The sequence below is a fragment of the Lissotriton helveticus genome, chromosome 7, assembly GCF_964261635.1.
Source record: "Lissotriton helveticus chromosome 7, aLisHel1.1, whole genome shotgun sequence".
Taxonomy (NCBI): domain Eukaryota; kingdom Metazoa; phylum Chordata; class Amphibia; order Caudata; family Salamandridae; genus Lissotriton; species Lissotriton helveticus.
In genome coordinates, this window is record NC_136068.1 from 1956830201 (window position 1) to 1956842672 (window position 12472).

The window sequence follows — 12472 nt, forward strand, 5'->3', positions numbered from 1 at the left end:
CCTCACTTCTCTCTCCCAACATACATCTGCCATAGCCCACCTTCGCACCACCTTCTGCGGGTCTGCCAATGGGAATGTCAGTGGCTTGAATGTTCCATGTGGCATGGGTGCCCATGATGCTTTTCATGTTTCTGTTGGTCTGGATGGCCCAGTGCCCCTTGGCCTCACCCCTGCCCCTTGGCCTCACCCCTGCCCCTTGGCCTCACCCCTGCCCCATGGCCTCACCCCTGCCCCATGGCCTCACCCCTGCCCCCTGGCCTCACCCTGCCCCCTGGCCGCACCCCTGCCCCCTGGCCTCACCCCTGCCCCTTGGCCTCACCACTGACCTTGTGGCACCTCTGTCCTCGGTGTCACTTCTAGCCTTTGTGTTCCTGGTGACCTGGATGATTGCGTTGGCGCAGACGTTGATAGTGGCACAGATGTTCCTGGTGGCCTAATTGCTATTGGTGGTCCTGATGTTCTGAAGGCCTAAATGTTGCAGATTTGTTCCTGAAGGCCTAAATTGTGTACACGCTTGGATGTTCTTTGTTGCATTGCCGATTCTGGTGACCAGATGACTGATGGCAATGGGCAAGGTGGGCCAGATGGCTTGGGATTTCTTTGTGGTTTAATTGTTCCTATTGGCTTACAGGATCCTACTGGCCTCCATAATCTAGTTGGCCTGATGTTCCAGGTGCCTACACGTTCCTTTTAGTGTGGGTGGTGGCCCCGTGTGTTTGTGATGGCCCTAGATGGACTTGGTGTGGTAGATGTTTCTCTTGACCTGGGTGTTGACCTGGGTGTTCCTCATAGCCAAATTGATCTTGGTGGCTCAGGGTTTTCCTATTTATTCGCTTATATGTTCCTCTTGCCTAGGTGGTAAACTGGATGTTCTTGCTTGCTTAGATGTTGCTGGTGTCGTGGGTGTTGCAGGTGTCGTGGGTGTTGCAGGTATCGTGGGTGTTGCAGGTGTCGTGGGTGTTGCAGGTGTTGCAGGTGTCGCGGGTGTTGCAGGTGTCGTGGGTGTTGCAGGTGTCGTGGGTGTTGCTGGTGTCGTGGGTGTTGCTGGTGTCGTGGGTGTTGCTGGTGTCGTGGGTGTTGCTGGTGTCGTGGGTGTTGCTGGTGTCGTGGGTGTTGCTGGTGTCGTGGGTGTTGCTGGTGTCGTGGGTGTTGCAGGTGTCGTGGGTGTTGCAGGTGTCGTTGTTGTTGCAGGTGTCGTTGTTGTTGCAGGTGTCGTTGTTGCAGGTGTCGTTGGTGTTGCTGGTGTCGTTGTTGCAGGTGTCGTGGGTGTTGCAGGTGTCGTGGGTGTTGCAGGTGTCGTGGGTGTTGCAGGTGTCGTGGGTGTTGCAGGTGTCGTGGGTGTTGCAGGTGTCGGTGATGTTGCTGGTGTCGGTGATGTTGCTGGTGTCGGTGATGTTGCTGGTGTCAGTGATGTTGCTGGTGTCGTGGGTGTTGCTGGTGTCGTGAGTGTTGCTGGTGTCGTGAGTGTTGCTGGTGTCGTGGGTGTTGCTGGTGTCGTGGGTATTGCTGGTGTCGGTGGTGTTGCTGGGGTCGGTGATGTTGCTGGTGTTGTGGGTGTTGCTGGTATCGGTGATGTTGCTGGTGTCGGTGATGTTGCTGGTGTCGGTGATGTTGCTGGTGTCGGTGATGTTGCTGGTGTCGGTGATGTTGCTGGTGTCGATGATGTTGCTGGTGTCGGGGATGGTGTCGTGGGTGTTGCTGGTGTCGTGGGTGTTGCTGGTGTCGTGGGTGTTGCTGGTGTCGTGGGTGTTGCAGGTGTCGTGGGTGTTGCAGGTGTCGTGGGTGTTGCAGGTGTCGTGGGTGTTGCAGGTGTCGTGGGTGTTGCAGGTGTCGTGGGTGTTGCAGGTGTCATGGGTGTTGCAGGTGTCGTGGGTGTTGCAGGTGTCGTTGGTGCTGGTGTCGTTGTTGCTGGTGTCGTGGGTGTTGCAGGTGTCGTGGGTGTTGCAGGTGTCGTGGGTGTTGCAGGTGTCGTGGGTGTTGCAGGTGTCGTGGGTGTTGCAGGTGTCGGTGATGTTGCTGGTGTCGGTGATGTTGCTGGTGTCGTGGGTGTTGCTGGTGTCGTGAGTGTTGCTGGTGTCGTGAGTGTTGCTGGTGTCGTGAGTGTTGCTGGTGTCGTGGGTGTTGCAGGTGTCGTGGGTATTGCTGGTGTCGGTGGTGTTGCTGGGGTCGGTGATGTTGCTGGTGTTGTGGGTGTTGCTGGTATCGGTGATGTTGCTGGTGTCGGTGATGTTGCTGGTGTCGGTGATGTTGCTGGTGTCGGTGATGTTGCTGGTGTCGGTGATGTTGCTGGTGTCGATGATGTTGCTGGTGTCGGGGATGTTGTCGTGGGTGTTGGTGTCGTGGGTATTGCTGGGGTCGTGGGTGTTGCTGGTGTCGTTGGTGTTGCTGGTGTCGATGTTGCTGGTGTCGGGGATGTTGCTGGTGTCGGGGATGTTGTCGTGGGTGTTGGTGTCGTGGGTATTGCTGGGGTCGTGGGTGTTGCTGGTGTTGCTGGTGTCGTGGGTGTTGCTGGTGTCGTGGGTGTTGCTGGTGTCGTGGGTGTTGCTGGTGTCATGGGTGTTGCTGGTGTCGTGGGTGTTGCTGGTGTCGTGGGTGTTGCTGGTGTCGTGGGTGTTGCTGGTGTCGTGAGTGTTGCTGGTGTCGTGAGTGTTGCTGGTGTCGTGAGTGTTGCTGGTGTCGTGGGTGTTGCTGGTGTCGTGGGTATTGCTGGTGTCGGTGGTGTTGCTGGGGTCGGTGATGTTGCTGGTGTTGTGGGTGTTGCTGGTATCGGTGATGTTGCTGGTGTCGGTGATGTTGCTGGTGTCGGTGATGTTGCTGGTGTCGGTGATGTTGCTGGTGTCGGTGATGTTGCTGGTGTCAGTGATGTTGCTGGTGTCGATGATGTTGCTGGTGTCGGGGATGTTGTCGTGGGTGTTGGTGTCGTGGGTGTTGCTGGTGTCGTGGGTGTTGCAGGTGTCGTGGGTGTTGCAGGTGTCGTGGGTGTTGCAGGTGTCGTGGGTGTTGCAGGTGTCGTGGGTGTTGCAGGTGTCGTTGTTGCTGCAGGTGTCGTTGTTGCAGGTGTCGTTGCAGGTGTCGTTGGTGTTGCTGGTGTCGTTGTTGCAGGTGTCGTGGGTGTTGCAGGTGTCGTGGGTGTTGCAGGTGTCGTGGGTGTTGCAGGTGTCGTGGGTGTTGCAGGTGTCGTGGGTGTTGCAGGTGTCGGTGATGTTGCTGGTGTCGGTGATGTTGCTGGTGTCGTGGGTGTTGCTGGTGTCGTGAGTGTTGCTGGTGTCGTGAGTGTTGCTGGTGTCGTGAGTGTTGCTGGTGTCGTGAGTGTTGCTGGTGTCGTGAGTGTTGCTGGTGTCGTGGGTGTTGCTGGTGTCGTGGGTATTGCTGGTGTCGGTGGTGTTGCCGGGGTCGGTGATGTTGCTGGTGTTGTGGGTGTTGCTGGTATCGGTGATGTTGCTGGTGTCGGTGATGTTGCTGGTGTCGGTGATGTTGCTGGTGTCGGTGATGTTGCTGGTGTCGGTGATGTTGCTGGTGTCGATGATGTTGCTGGTGTCGGGGATGTTGTCGTGGGTGTTGGTGTCGTGGGTATTGCTGGGGTCGTGGGTGTTGCTGGTGTCGTTGGTGTTGCTGGTGTCGATGTTGCTGGTGTCGGGGATGTTGTCGTGGGTGTTGGTGTCGTGGGTATTGCTGGGGTCGTGGGTGTTGCTGGTGTCGTTGGTGTTGCTGGTGTCGTGGGTGTTGCTGGTGTCGTGGGTGTTGCTGGTGTCGTGGGTGTTGCTGGTGTCGTGGGTGTTGCTGGTGTCGTGGGTGTTGCTGGTGTCGTGGGTGTTGCTGGTGTCGTGGGTGTTGCTGGTGTCGTGGGTGTTGCTGGTGTCGTGGGTGTTGGTGGTGTCGTGGGTGTTGCTGGTGTCGTGGGTGTTGGTGGTGTTGGTGATGTTGCTGGTTTCGTGGGTGTTGCTGGTGTCGGTGATGTTTCTGGTGTCGGTGATGTTGCCGGTGTGGTGGGTGTTGGTGGTGTTGGTGATGTTGCTGGTTTCGTGGGTGTTGCCGGTGTCGGTGGTGTTGCTGGTGTCAGTGGTGTTGCTGGTGTCGGTGATGTTGCTGGTGTCGGTGATGTTGCTGGTGTCGGTGATGTTGCTGGTGTCGGTGATGTTGCTGGTGTCGGTGATGTTGCTGGTGTCGGTGATGTTGCTGGTGTCGGTGACGTTGCTGGTGGCTGTGATGTTGCTGGTGTGATGGGTGTTGCTGGTATCGGTGATGGTGTCCTCGGTGTGTGGTGGGTGTTGCTGGTGTGGTGGGTGTTGCTTGTGTCGTGGGTGCCGCCGTCGTCGTGGGTGTTGCTGTTGTCGTGGGTGTTGGTGGTGCCGGTGTCTTGAGTGTTGCTGGTGGCCTAGGTAGTGACCTGGATGTTTGTAAAGGCCTTGATGCTTTTGTCACCTCAGTATTTCTGGTGGCCTAGGTTTTGCTAGCTGTTGCTCTCATTGGTCTAGGTGTGCCAGGAGGCATGGATGTTCTTAATGACCACCATACGTGCGTAACAGATTTGAGACTTGGAAGTGAATTAAGAGTCTTGTCTACCACAGTGTGAGAAGTTGGCCTGATGTGCAGTGCTCACTATTCTAGTGATCACTATATATCAGTCCAAACAACCCTTATTGATGATTGGTTGTAAGTCAACCTTATAGACCAGCTATCCTAGTAGCATGGATACGAGCAGTCTAAGGCTAAGACTCTAGAGGGCGTGTTAAGCCAGCTGTTTTACCATCACATTACCCTTTGAACACCCAGTGAAAGGACACCACACAAGTTGTTATGAAAATAAACAGTGTATTTATTTATAACAAGACTACCCTGGCTCTTTATGAGACAGGGAGCTAAGCACACAACAAAACTCTTACGAAAATACTTTTAAGTTAGCACGTTACACAAATGCCCGAGGGGCACGAAAAACCATATACGCTAAAAGTGGAATGCGAATTACTAGCAGGTAAGTAACAGTTCTAATAGGCTTTGGAATCGCTAGGACTGGACTAGGGAATCGTTAGATTACTACTAGGAGGCCCAGGGGACTCGGGTGCAGAGTGTGCACTCTCACGCGGGATGCGGGACAAAGTCTATGGAAGCTAGAATTCACAAAGTTAGTGTTCACGGGCGAACCCGACCTGGTAGGGAGAAAACGACAGTGGATCCTGACCCTTGGATAGTGAGGCTATGCTGGGACACCGGAGTGCCGAAGTTACCTAGCCCAGGGGCTGCAGCTGCATAGGTCTGAAAAGACGTCGGGGATCTCGTTGCCGGACCAGGAGCCTGGAAGGAAGAAGTTGCTGGCAGGCGACCAGTGAAGGAAAGTTCGATGGATCCAAGCCTGGATCAAGGAAGAAGAAAACCTGAAAGCAGAGGGGACCAAGTTCTTGAATCACTAGCCAGTGATTAAGTGGGCACCAGGATGGCACCGGGCGAAGTCACCGCAGTCAGGTGAGTGGGCGCTGCTGGGCTCTGCAGTCTCTCGGACCAGGAGGCGTTGTCGGCGACCAGGATGGAGGTGCGAGCTGTCCCACGAAGGATGAAGTCGTTGGCGTCGAAGTTACCCAGGATTGGGCAACAAGCCTTGGCTAATTCAAGCCCACGCGGTGGACTCAAAATGGCGTCTTGAGTGGACCAGGAGGGTCCGGGGTGCTCCTCTTCTGGAAGGGAGCAAGGGCCAGTCTGGAGCAACCAGACCAGCAGCAGAAATGTCGTCGGGCGTCGTCAGGAAGGCCACAAGCCAACGGGCTAGTAGCCAAACAACGCGGTGAGCAGCGGAAAGCAGAAGGGCCCCACGCAGATCGTGGAGATGCTGGGGGGCTGCACTTCGGAGCTGGAGCTGCTCAGAGTCGGGGCTTCTCGGACCCCAAAGCACTCACCAGTAGATTACTCGGCGGGCTTGCTGGAAAGAAGTCGTGCAGTCTTGCAGATGGCCGGTCCCTTGAGGTCTCGTCGCACCCACGGTTCTCAGCTGGGCTGTAGAGGTGGGTAGAGGTCAGAGGTGCCAGGGAAGCCGGTTCTCGTCGAGCTGGGCAGTCGGATTCCGGAGGAAGGACTTACAGCAGACCGCAGTGTTCTTGGATGGTGCCTGCGGATGCAGGGTGACTACTCCTTAGTCACAAGGGAGAAATCTTAGGAAGAAGTCTTGAGTTCCTTTCGCAGAAAGTAGTTTCAGGATTCAAAGATGATCTGATTTGGAAGGGGGCCAGTCTCTACCTTTATCCTGTAAAAAGGGGCTGGCACGCGACTAAGTCCTGCCCTATGGGTGGGACTAGGAGGGGGGTGGTTACACCCACTTCCTTGGCGGGCTTTTCCCCAGCACAGGGTCTGGAGTGACCCTGGAACTGGTTCCAGCCAGCCTATGCACAGTGAGCACCGGGGTGCCACGTGCAGTCACCTTCCTCTAAAGCCCTGCCTACCTACAATACACAAAACCCTGTCTGGGACGGTGCTGGCACCGCCCCTGGCAGGAAACCCTTTGTCCTTATCTCCTGCTCTGGGAGGACTCCCAGCAGCAGGAGGGCAGACTTGTGTCTCGGTGGCAGCATCCATTTTGTGGATGCTAAGGCTCTGTCTGACTTTTAACCGGGTTATAGGTTACAGGCATGTCGTGTCCCTCTAGAAGGGTGGAATGCTAACCCCGTCGCCAGAATTGGCGAGGGGTTAGTATTCCAATTCGTATGACACCTTACTCGACATGTTTTGATAAAGCGATACCAGAGTTGGCACATAACCGCGAGGATTATAATGCACTTAAGAGTATATGGTATGCGATATCATGGAAACGGCTAAGGGATGGATCCCGAAAGCCGCAGACAGGCTCAGCTCATGCTAGAGCACCATCTCACACGATTCCAAGCACTCTGCCTTCAGGATTGTTAAGGCCTGCTATAGGAGTGACTGATAGGAGATCTGTGTGTCCATTTTAGGGTTAGATATAGGTATACTATATCTAAAGCAAAGGGTGAGTACACCACCTTGCCCCAGCTGTCGTGCAGCCAGTTGTGTCAGTTTTAGTTAGTCAATCCAGGGGTGGCACAATACATGCTTCAGCCCCTGGGAGACTTCTGGGTGCACCTCAGCCCTGGGTACAGGGACTTGGAGAGGGCCCAGTGCCAATTCAGTACCTGAGTACAATTTGGATAGAGAGAACAGCTAGGCTGTGGGTCTGATTAGCAGGCCCACAGCCAGGGAAAGTCGTAAACCAGTGCAGCAAAAAGCAAAAATCTGGGTGATCATAGGATTGCAGACCCTACTCTCCTACACACAGCTTTACCATCACCTACACAAATGATCTTATTTCTAAAAGATCTTGCCTCCCAGAGCTGAACTTACTTGTCGAGTGCATGCCTGCCTGTAATTGTGTGCGTCCCTGCATGAAACCACTGAGGCCAAAAGGGAAAAACCTCTTAGTTGGACCCAGAGCGGAACCAGTTCTGCAGCCCGCTACCTTCAACGGAGTTTGTCCAGATTCTGCCTGCTCATGTTCTACTGTGCAGGACCACGATAGGCATAACCTCACATTCTCTATCCCTGCTGGCAGACTGCTGCTGTTTCATGCAGCCTAGTGTGTGTTCACCCTCGCACTTCTACCATTCACCCTCACACTGCTACCATGTCGTCAGTTAGTTCCCGTTAGATTGCTGAACATAAACTGGTTCTAACCCTTCTTTTACGCCCACAGTTACATGAAGTGTTCCAGCTCTTTGACAATGCCAACTGCCCCAACCTGCAGAACAAGCCCAAAATGTTCTTCATCCAGGCATGCCGCGGAGGTGAGTTTAGGGTGGGCATAGAGGGTCACTCTTGGGGGATGGGAAGGGTTTCTCTCTCTTGTTCTTTTCTTTACTCTTTTCTAGCTAATGTCTGACTCTGCTGTCTCTTGCCCGTAGTGGATCTCCCCCTGCTGCTGAATTTTTTACATGACTGTCATAAGCATTTCTGTAAGTCTCATATTGCTTTAGCTAAGCATGGGCCGACTGTGGGTGCCGGATTTGCATCTATAATAACTAATGTTTCTAGGTTGAAGCGTTGCAGGAATGCTCCTCATGGTTTAGTGTGGGGTTCTTGGTCTAGTCGTGATTGATACGTGGATTTGAATGCAGCGTTCAAACGGGCATCGTTTGGTGTATTGTACTGCTGGTGATTGTCATGAAATCTGCTTTAACATGGATATTGCTAAATGTGTTGTGCTTTTGTGTGGTCCTTGCTCGAGCCTCTGCTTTCACTTGGTTATGTGTGGGTTCATAAAAGTCTTTATTGGTCGTTGCTCGGGCCAAAGCTTTCACTCTGTTATGGGTGGGTGCATTGAAGTGTTTATCGGCCCTTGCTCTGTCTTCTGCTTTCACTCTGTTATGGGTGGGTGCATTGAAGTGTTTATCGGTCCTTGCTCGGGCCTCTGCTTTCACTTGGTTATGGGTGGGTGCAATGAAGTGTTCGTCGGTCCTTGCTCGGGGGGTCTGCTTTCACTTGGTTATGGGTGGGTGCAATGAAGTGTTTATCGGTCCTTGTATAGGCCTCAGCTTTCACTTGGTTATGGGTGGGTGCATTGAAGTGTTTATCGGCCCTTGCTCGGGCCTCCACTTTCACTCTGTTATGGGTGGGTGCATTGAAGTGTTTATCGTTCCTTGCTCGGGCCTCTGCTTTCACTTGGTTATGGGTGGGTGCATTGAAGTGTTTACCTGCCCTTGCTCTGTCTTCTGCTTTCACTTGGTTATGGGTGGGTGCATTGAAGTGTTTATCGGTCCTTGCTTGGGCCTCCACTTTCACTCTGTTATGGGTGGGTGCATTGAAGTGTTCGTCGGTCCTTGCTCGGGCCTCCACTTTCACTTGGTTATGGGTGGGTGCATTGTAGTGTTTATCAGCCCTTGCTCGAGTCTCTGCTTTCACTCTGTTATGGGTGGGTGCATTGAACTGTTTACCGTTCCTTGCTCGGGCCTCTGCTTTCACTTGGTTACGGGTGGGTGCATTGAAGTGTTCGTCGGTCCTTGCTCGGGGGTCTGCTTTCACTTGGTTATGGGTGGGTGCATTGAAGTGTTCGTCGGTCCTTGCTCGGGGGTCTGCTTTCACTTGGTTATGGGTGGGTGCATTGAAGTGTTTATCGTTCCTTGCTCTGTCTTCTGCTTTCACTTGGTTATGGGTGGGTGCATTGAAGTGTTCGTCGGTCCTTGCTCGGGGGTCTGCTTTCACTTGGTTATGGGTGGGTGCATTGAAGTGTTTATCGTTCCTTGCTCTGTCTTCTGCTTTCACTTGGTTATGGGTGGGTGCATTGAAGTGTTCGTCGGTACTTGCTCGGGGGTCTGCTTTCACTTGGTTATGGGTGGGTGCATTGAAGTGTTTATCGTTCCTTGCTCTGTCTTCTGCTTTCACTTGGTTATGGGTGGGTGCATTGAAGTGTTCGTCGGTCCTTGCTCGGGCCTCCACTTTCACTTGGTTATGGGTGGGTGCATTGTAGTGTTTACCGTTCCTTGCTCGGGCCTCTGTTTTCACTTGGTTACGGGTGGGTGCAATGAAGTGTTCGTCGGTCCTTGCTCGGGGGTCTGCTTTCACTTGGTTATGGGTGGGTGCATTGAAGTGTTTATCGTTCCTTGCTCTGTCTTCTGCTTTCACTTGGTTATGGGTGGGTGCATTGAAGTGTTCGTCGGTCCTTGCTCGGGGGTCTGCTTTCACTTGGTTATGGGTGGGTGCAATGAAGTGTTTATCGGTCCTTGTATAGGCCTCAGCTTTCACTTGGTTATGGGTGGGTGCATTGAAGTGTTTACCGGCCCTTGCTCTGTCTTCTGCTTTCACTTGGTAATGGGTGGGTGCATTGAAGTGTTTATCGTTCCTTGCTCGGGCCTCCACTTTCACTCTGTTATGGGTGGGTGCATTGAAGTGTTCGTCGGTCCTTGCTCGGGCCTCCACTTTCACTCTGTTATGGGTGGGTGCATTGAAGTGTTTACCGGCCCTTGCTCTGTCTTCTGCTTTCACTTGGTTATGGGTGGGTGCATTGAAGTGTTTATCGTTCCCTGCTCGGGCCTCTGCTTTCACTCTGTTATGGGTGGGTGCATTGAAGTGTTCGTCGGTCCTTGCTCGGGCCTCCACTTTCACACTGTTATGGGTGAGTGCATTGAAGTGTTTACCGGCCCTTGCTCTGTCTTCTGCTTTCACTCTGTTATGGGTGGGTGCATTGAAGTGTTTATCGGCCCTTGCTCTGTCTTCTGCTTTCACTTGGTTATGGGTGGGTGCAATGAAGTGTTCGGCGGTCCTTGCTCGTTGGGTCTGCTTTCACTTGGTTATGGGTGAGTGCATTGAAGTATTTATCGGCCCTTGCTCGGGGGGTCTGCTTTCACACTGTTATGGGTGGGTGCATTGAAGTGTTTATCGGCCCTTGCTCGGGCCTCCGCTTTCACTTGGTTATGGGTGGGTGCAATGAAGTGTTCGTCGGTCCGTGTATCAGCCTCTACTTTGAATTGGGGCCCGGGGGTGTTTTTTTGAATTCTTCACATGGATTCTGTTGCCTCCTAAGCATGGCTTGTTTGCTCCCTGCGTGGTGTACCATCTGCAGAGCATGACTGGGAGTGGCTTTTGGTATTGAGTGGTTCTTGCATGGGTCTTTGTTTTCACCTAGGCTTGGCATGATGTGTTGTATTTGTGTGTGTGGTGCCTCCTTGGGCCTCTGTTCATCTAATCTGTTTGTGCGTGCTCGGGTGCTACTTAACCTTTACATGGGGTTGCTTTTGTTTTTAGTCTTTGCTTTGTGTCATTTTGATGCATGCTCTCAGGATTGTTGGTTTTCTTGTATGAACGGATTAAATGATCAGACACCCCCTTCAGAAGACGTGCGACCTCGGCCAGTACACTGGAATAGGTGTTTTTCTATTAAAGTATGCTTTGCTCTATTGTTTAATTATTTGTATCGAGCTCATAGATGGCCCTATAGAGCCTGAAGGTGAGTAGAAGAAGGAACGTCTCTGATTCAAGATGCTGGATAAATAATCACCTTTTTAGTTCTCTTGTAAACTTAAAGTTGTAGGTAGTCATTTGCTACCCAAGCGGTAACCTTTTCAAGGTTGTGGTGCTAAGTAGAAGGCCGACCCAGGGATGCCGTTTACTGTAGGTTTATACGGAGGTGCATCTGATGTGTGTTGGAATTGGGGGTCTCTGGTTGGCGCAAGTATGCACTTGTGACAAGCAGGGACCCTCTCCTCTAGTCAGGGCGAAGGATGACCCCTTAGAATTACCCTTGCTCACCCTCTAGGTGCGTGGCGTGAGCAGCCAAGGCTAATCTTCAGGCGTTATTCAGTTAAGCATTTGTAATCACACACACAGTAAAATGTACCAATCCCCCACAAATGGACACCAGGCTGTAAATATATATAAAAATACGCTTCTTTATGTAAAAAATATATATATATGTAACTCAACAGACTTATCACAAGACCAAATAACGTTTTTGTTGCACCACAGGTTGTAAATAGGTACTTTTCTTAGTTGCAGTTGAAAAATGGAAAGTTCTTTGGTAATCTGCTTTTACTGCGGATTTCTTAACTTTAATGTTCCAACAATAGTTCTGATACGCTTTATCTCTCTTGGTGTCTTAAAATCCCCAGTTCTCTCAGTGTTCTCTCCTTTTCAAAGAAAGTCTCTCTCTGCTCTGGGGCTTTGGGACCCTCCCCGGCCTTCGGAGCGCCTTGCAGCGCCTCTCCTGCCTTCAAGGGTGAAACTGACACAGCCCCTACCAACTCTCACGCATCGGGCGTGAGCACGCCTGTGCCGGCCCCGGCTCTTCCTCTCAGCTCGAGGACAGAGTTAAAGGCGGGCCGGCCCAGCAAGCAGTGCAGCAGGCAGGAGGCAGCTCGGGGGGCCCTGACGGGGAGTACTGACAGAGCACACAGCTCTACTCACCCGTGGGGGCTCCGGGCACACGGAGGCTTCTCTGCTCAGCTCCCAGGCAGGGAGCGAGGACGGGGAAAGAAGGAGTTGCAGGCCCCGGGCCCGGTGGTGATTTAATGCACACCACTTCTTCTTTGGCAAGAGTCAGCACAGGCTTGTGCGACTCCAATGGGGGCACTCTTGGATCTTGACGGCAGCGGGCGTATGCAGGCAGGCAGGCGCGGCCCGCGACCCTTGGCACGACGGTGCGGGGGTCTCCTCAGCGGGGGCGGCGCGGCCTGGCAAAACCTCGGGGATTGCGAAGCGGGGTCACAGGGCACGGCCTGTGCAGCTGTCGACCCGGCGTGGATCACAATCCACAAAGGAAATTCCGGCGGGAGGGGTGAGAGCGCTTCAAGGCACTCCAGTAGCAGGCAAAGGGGCAGAGGAGCAGGAAGCCAAGCCTGGGGGCAGAGAGCGACTCCGGTCGGAGCGAGGCTCTCACAGGGCAGAGGCTGGCAAGCTCCCGAGTGCCACAGCCCTAGGAGGGGGCGATGAGGGGCGCAGTCTGGCTCCAGCGGGATGCACACACGGCTCGAAAGTCAAGACG

The 12472-nt window shown here is 53.4% G+C and overlaps 1 protein-coding gene across 2 annotated transcripts in view; it reads left to right on the top strand.

Annotated features, from left to right (window-relative positions):
* The window catches only part of CASP2 (caspase 2), a 182307-nt gene that overhangs the window by 109026 nt on the left and 60809 nt on the right, over positions 1-12472 (top strand). For both annotated transcript variants that reach the window (XM_078655848.1, XM_078655849.1), the window contains exon 8: positions 7694-7784. In XM_078655848.1, coding sequence (XP_078511974.1) covers positions 7694-7784 — 91 coding nt within the window. The remainder of the gene's footprint in view (positions 1-7693; positions 7785-12472) is intronic.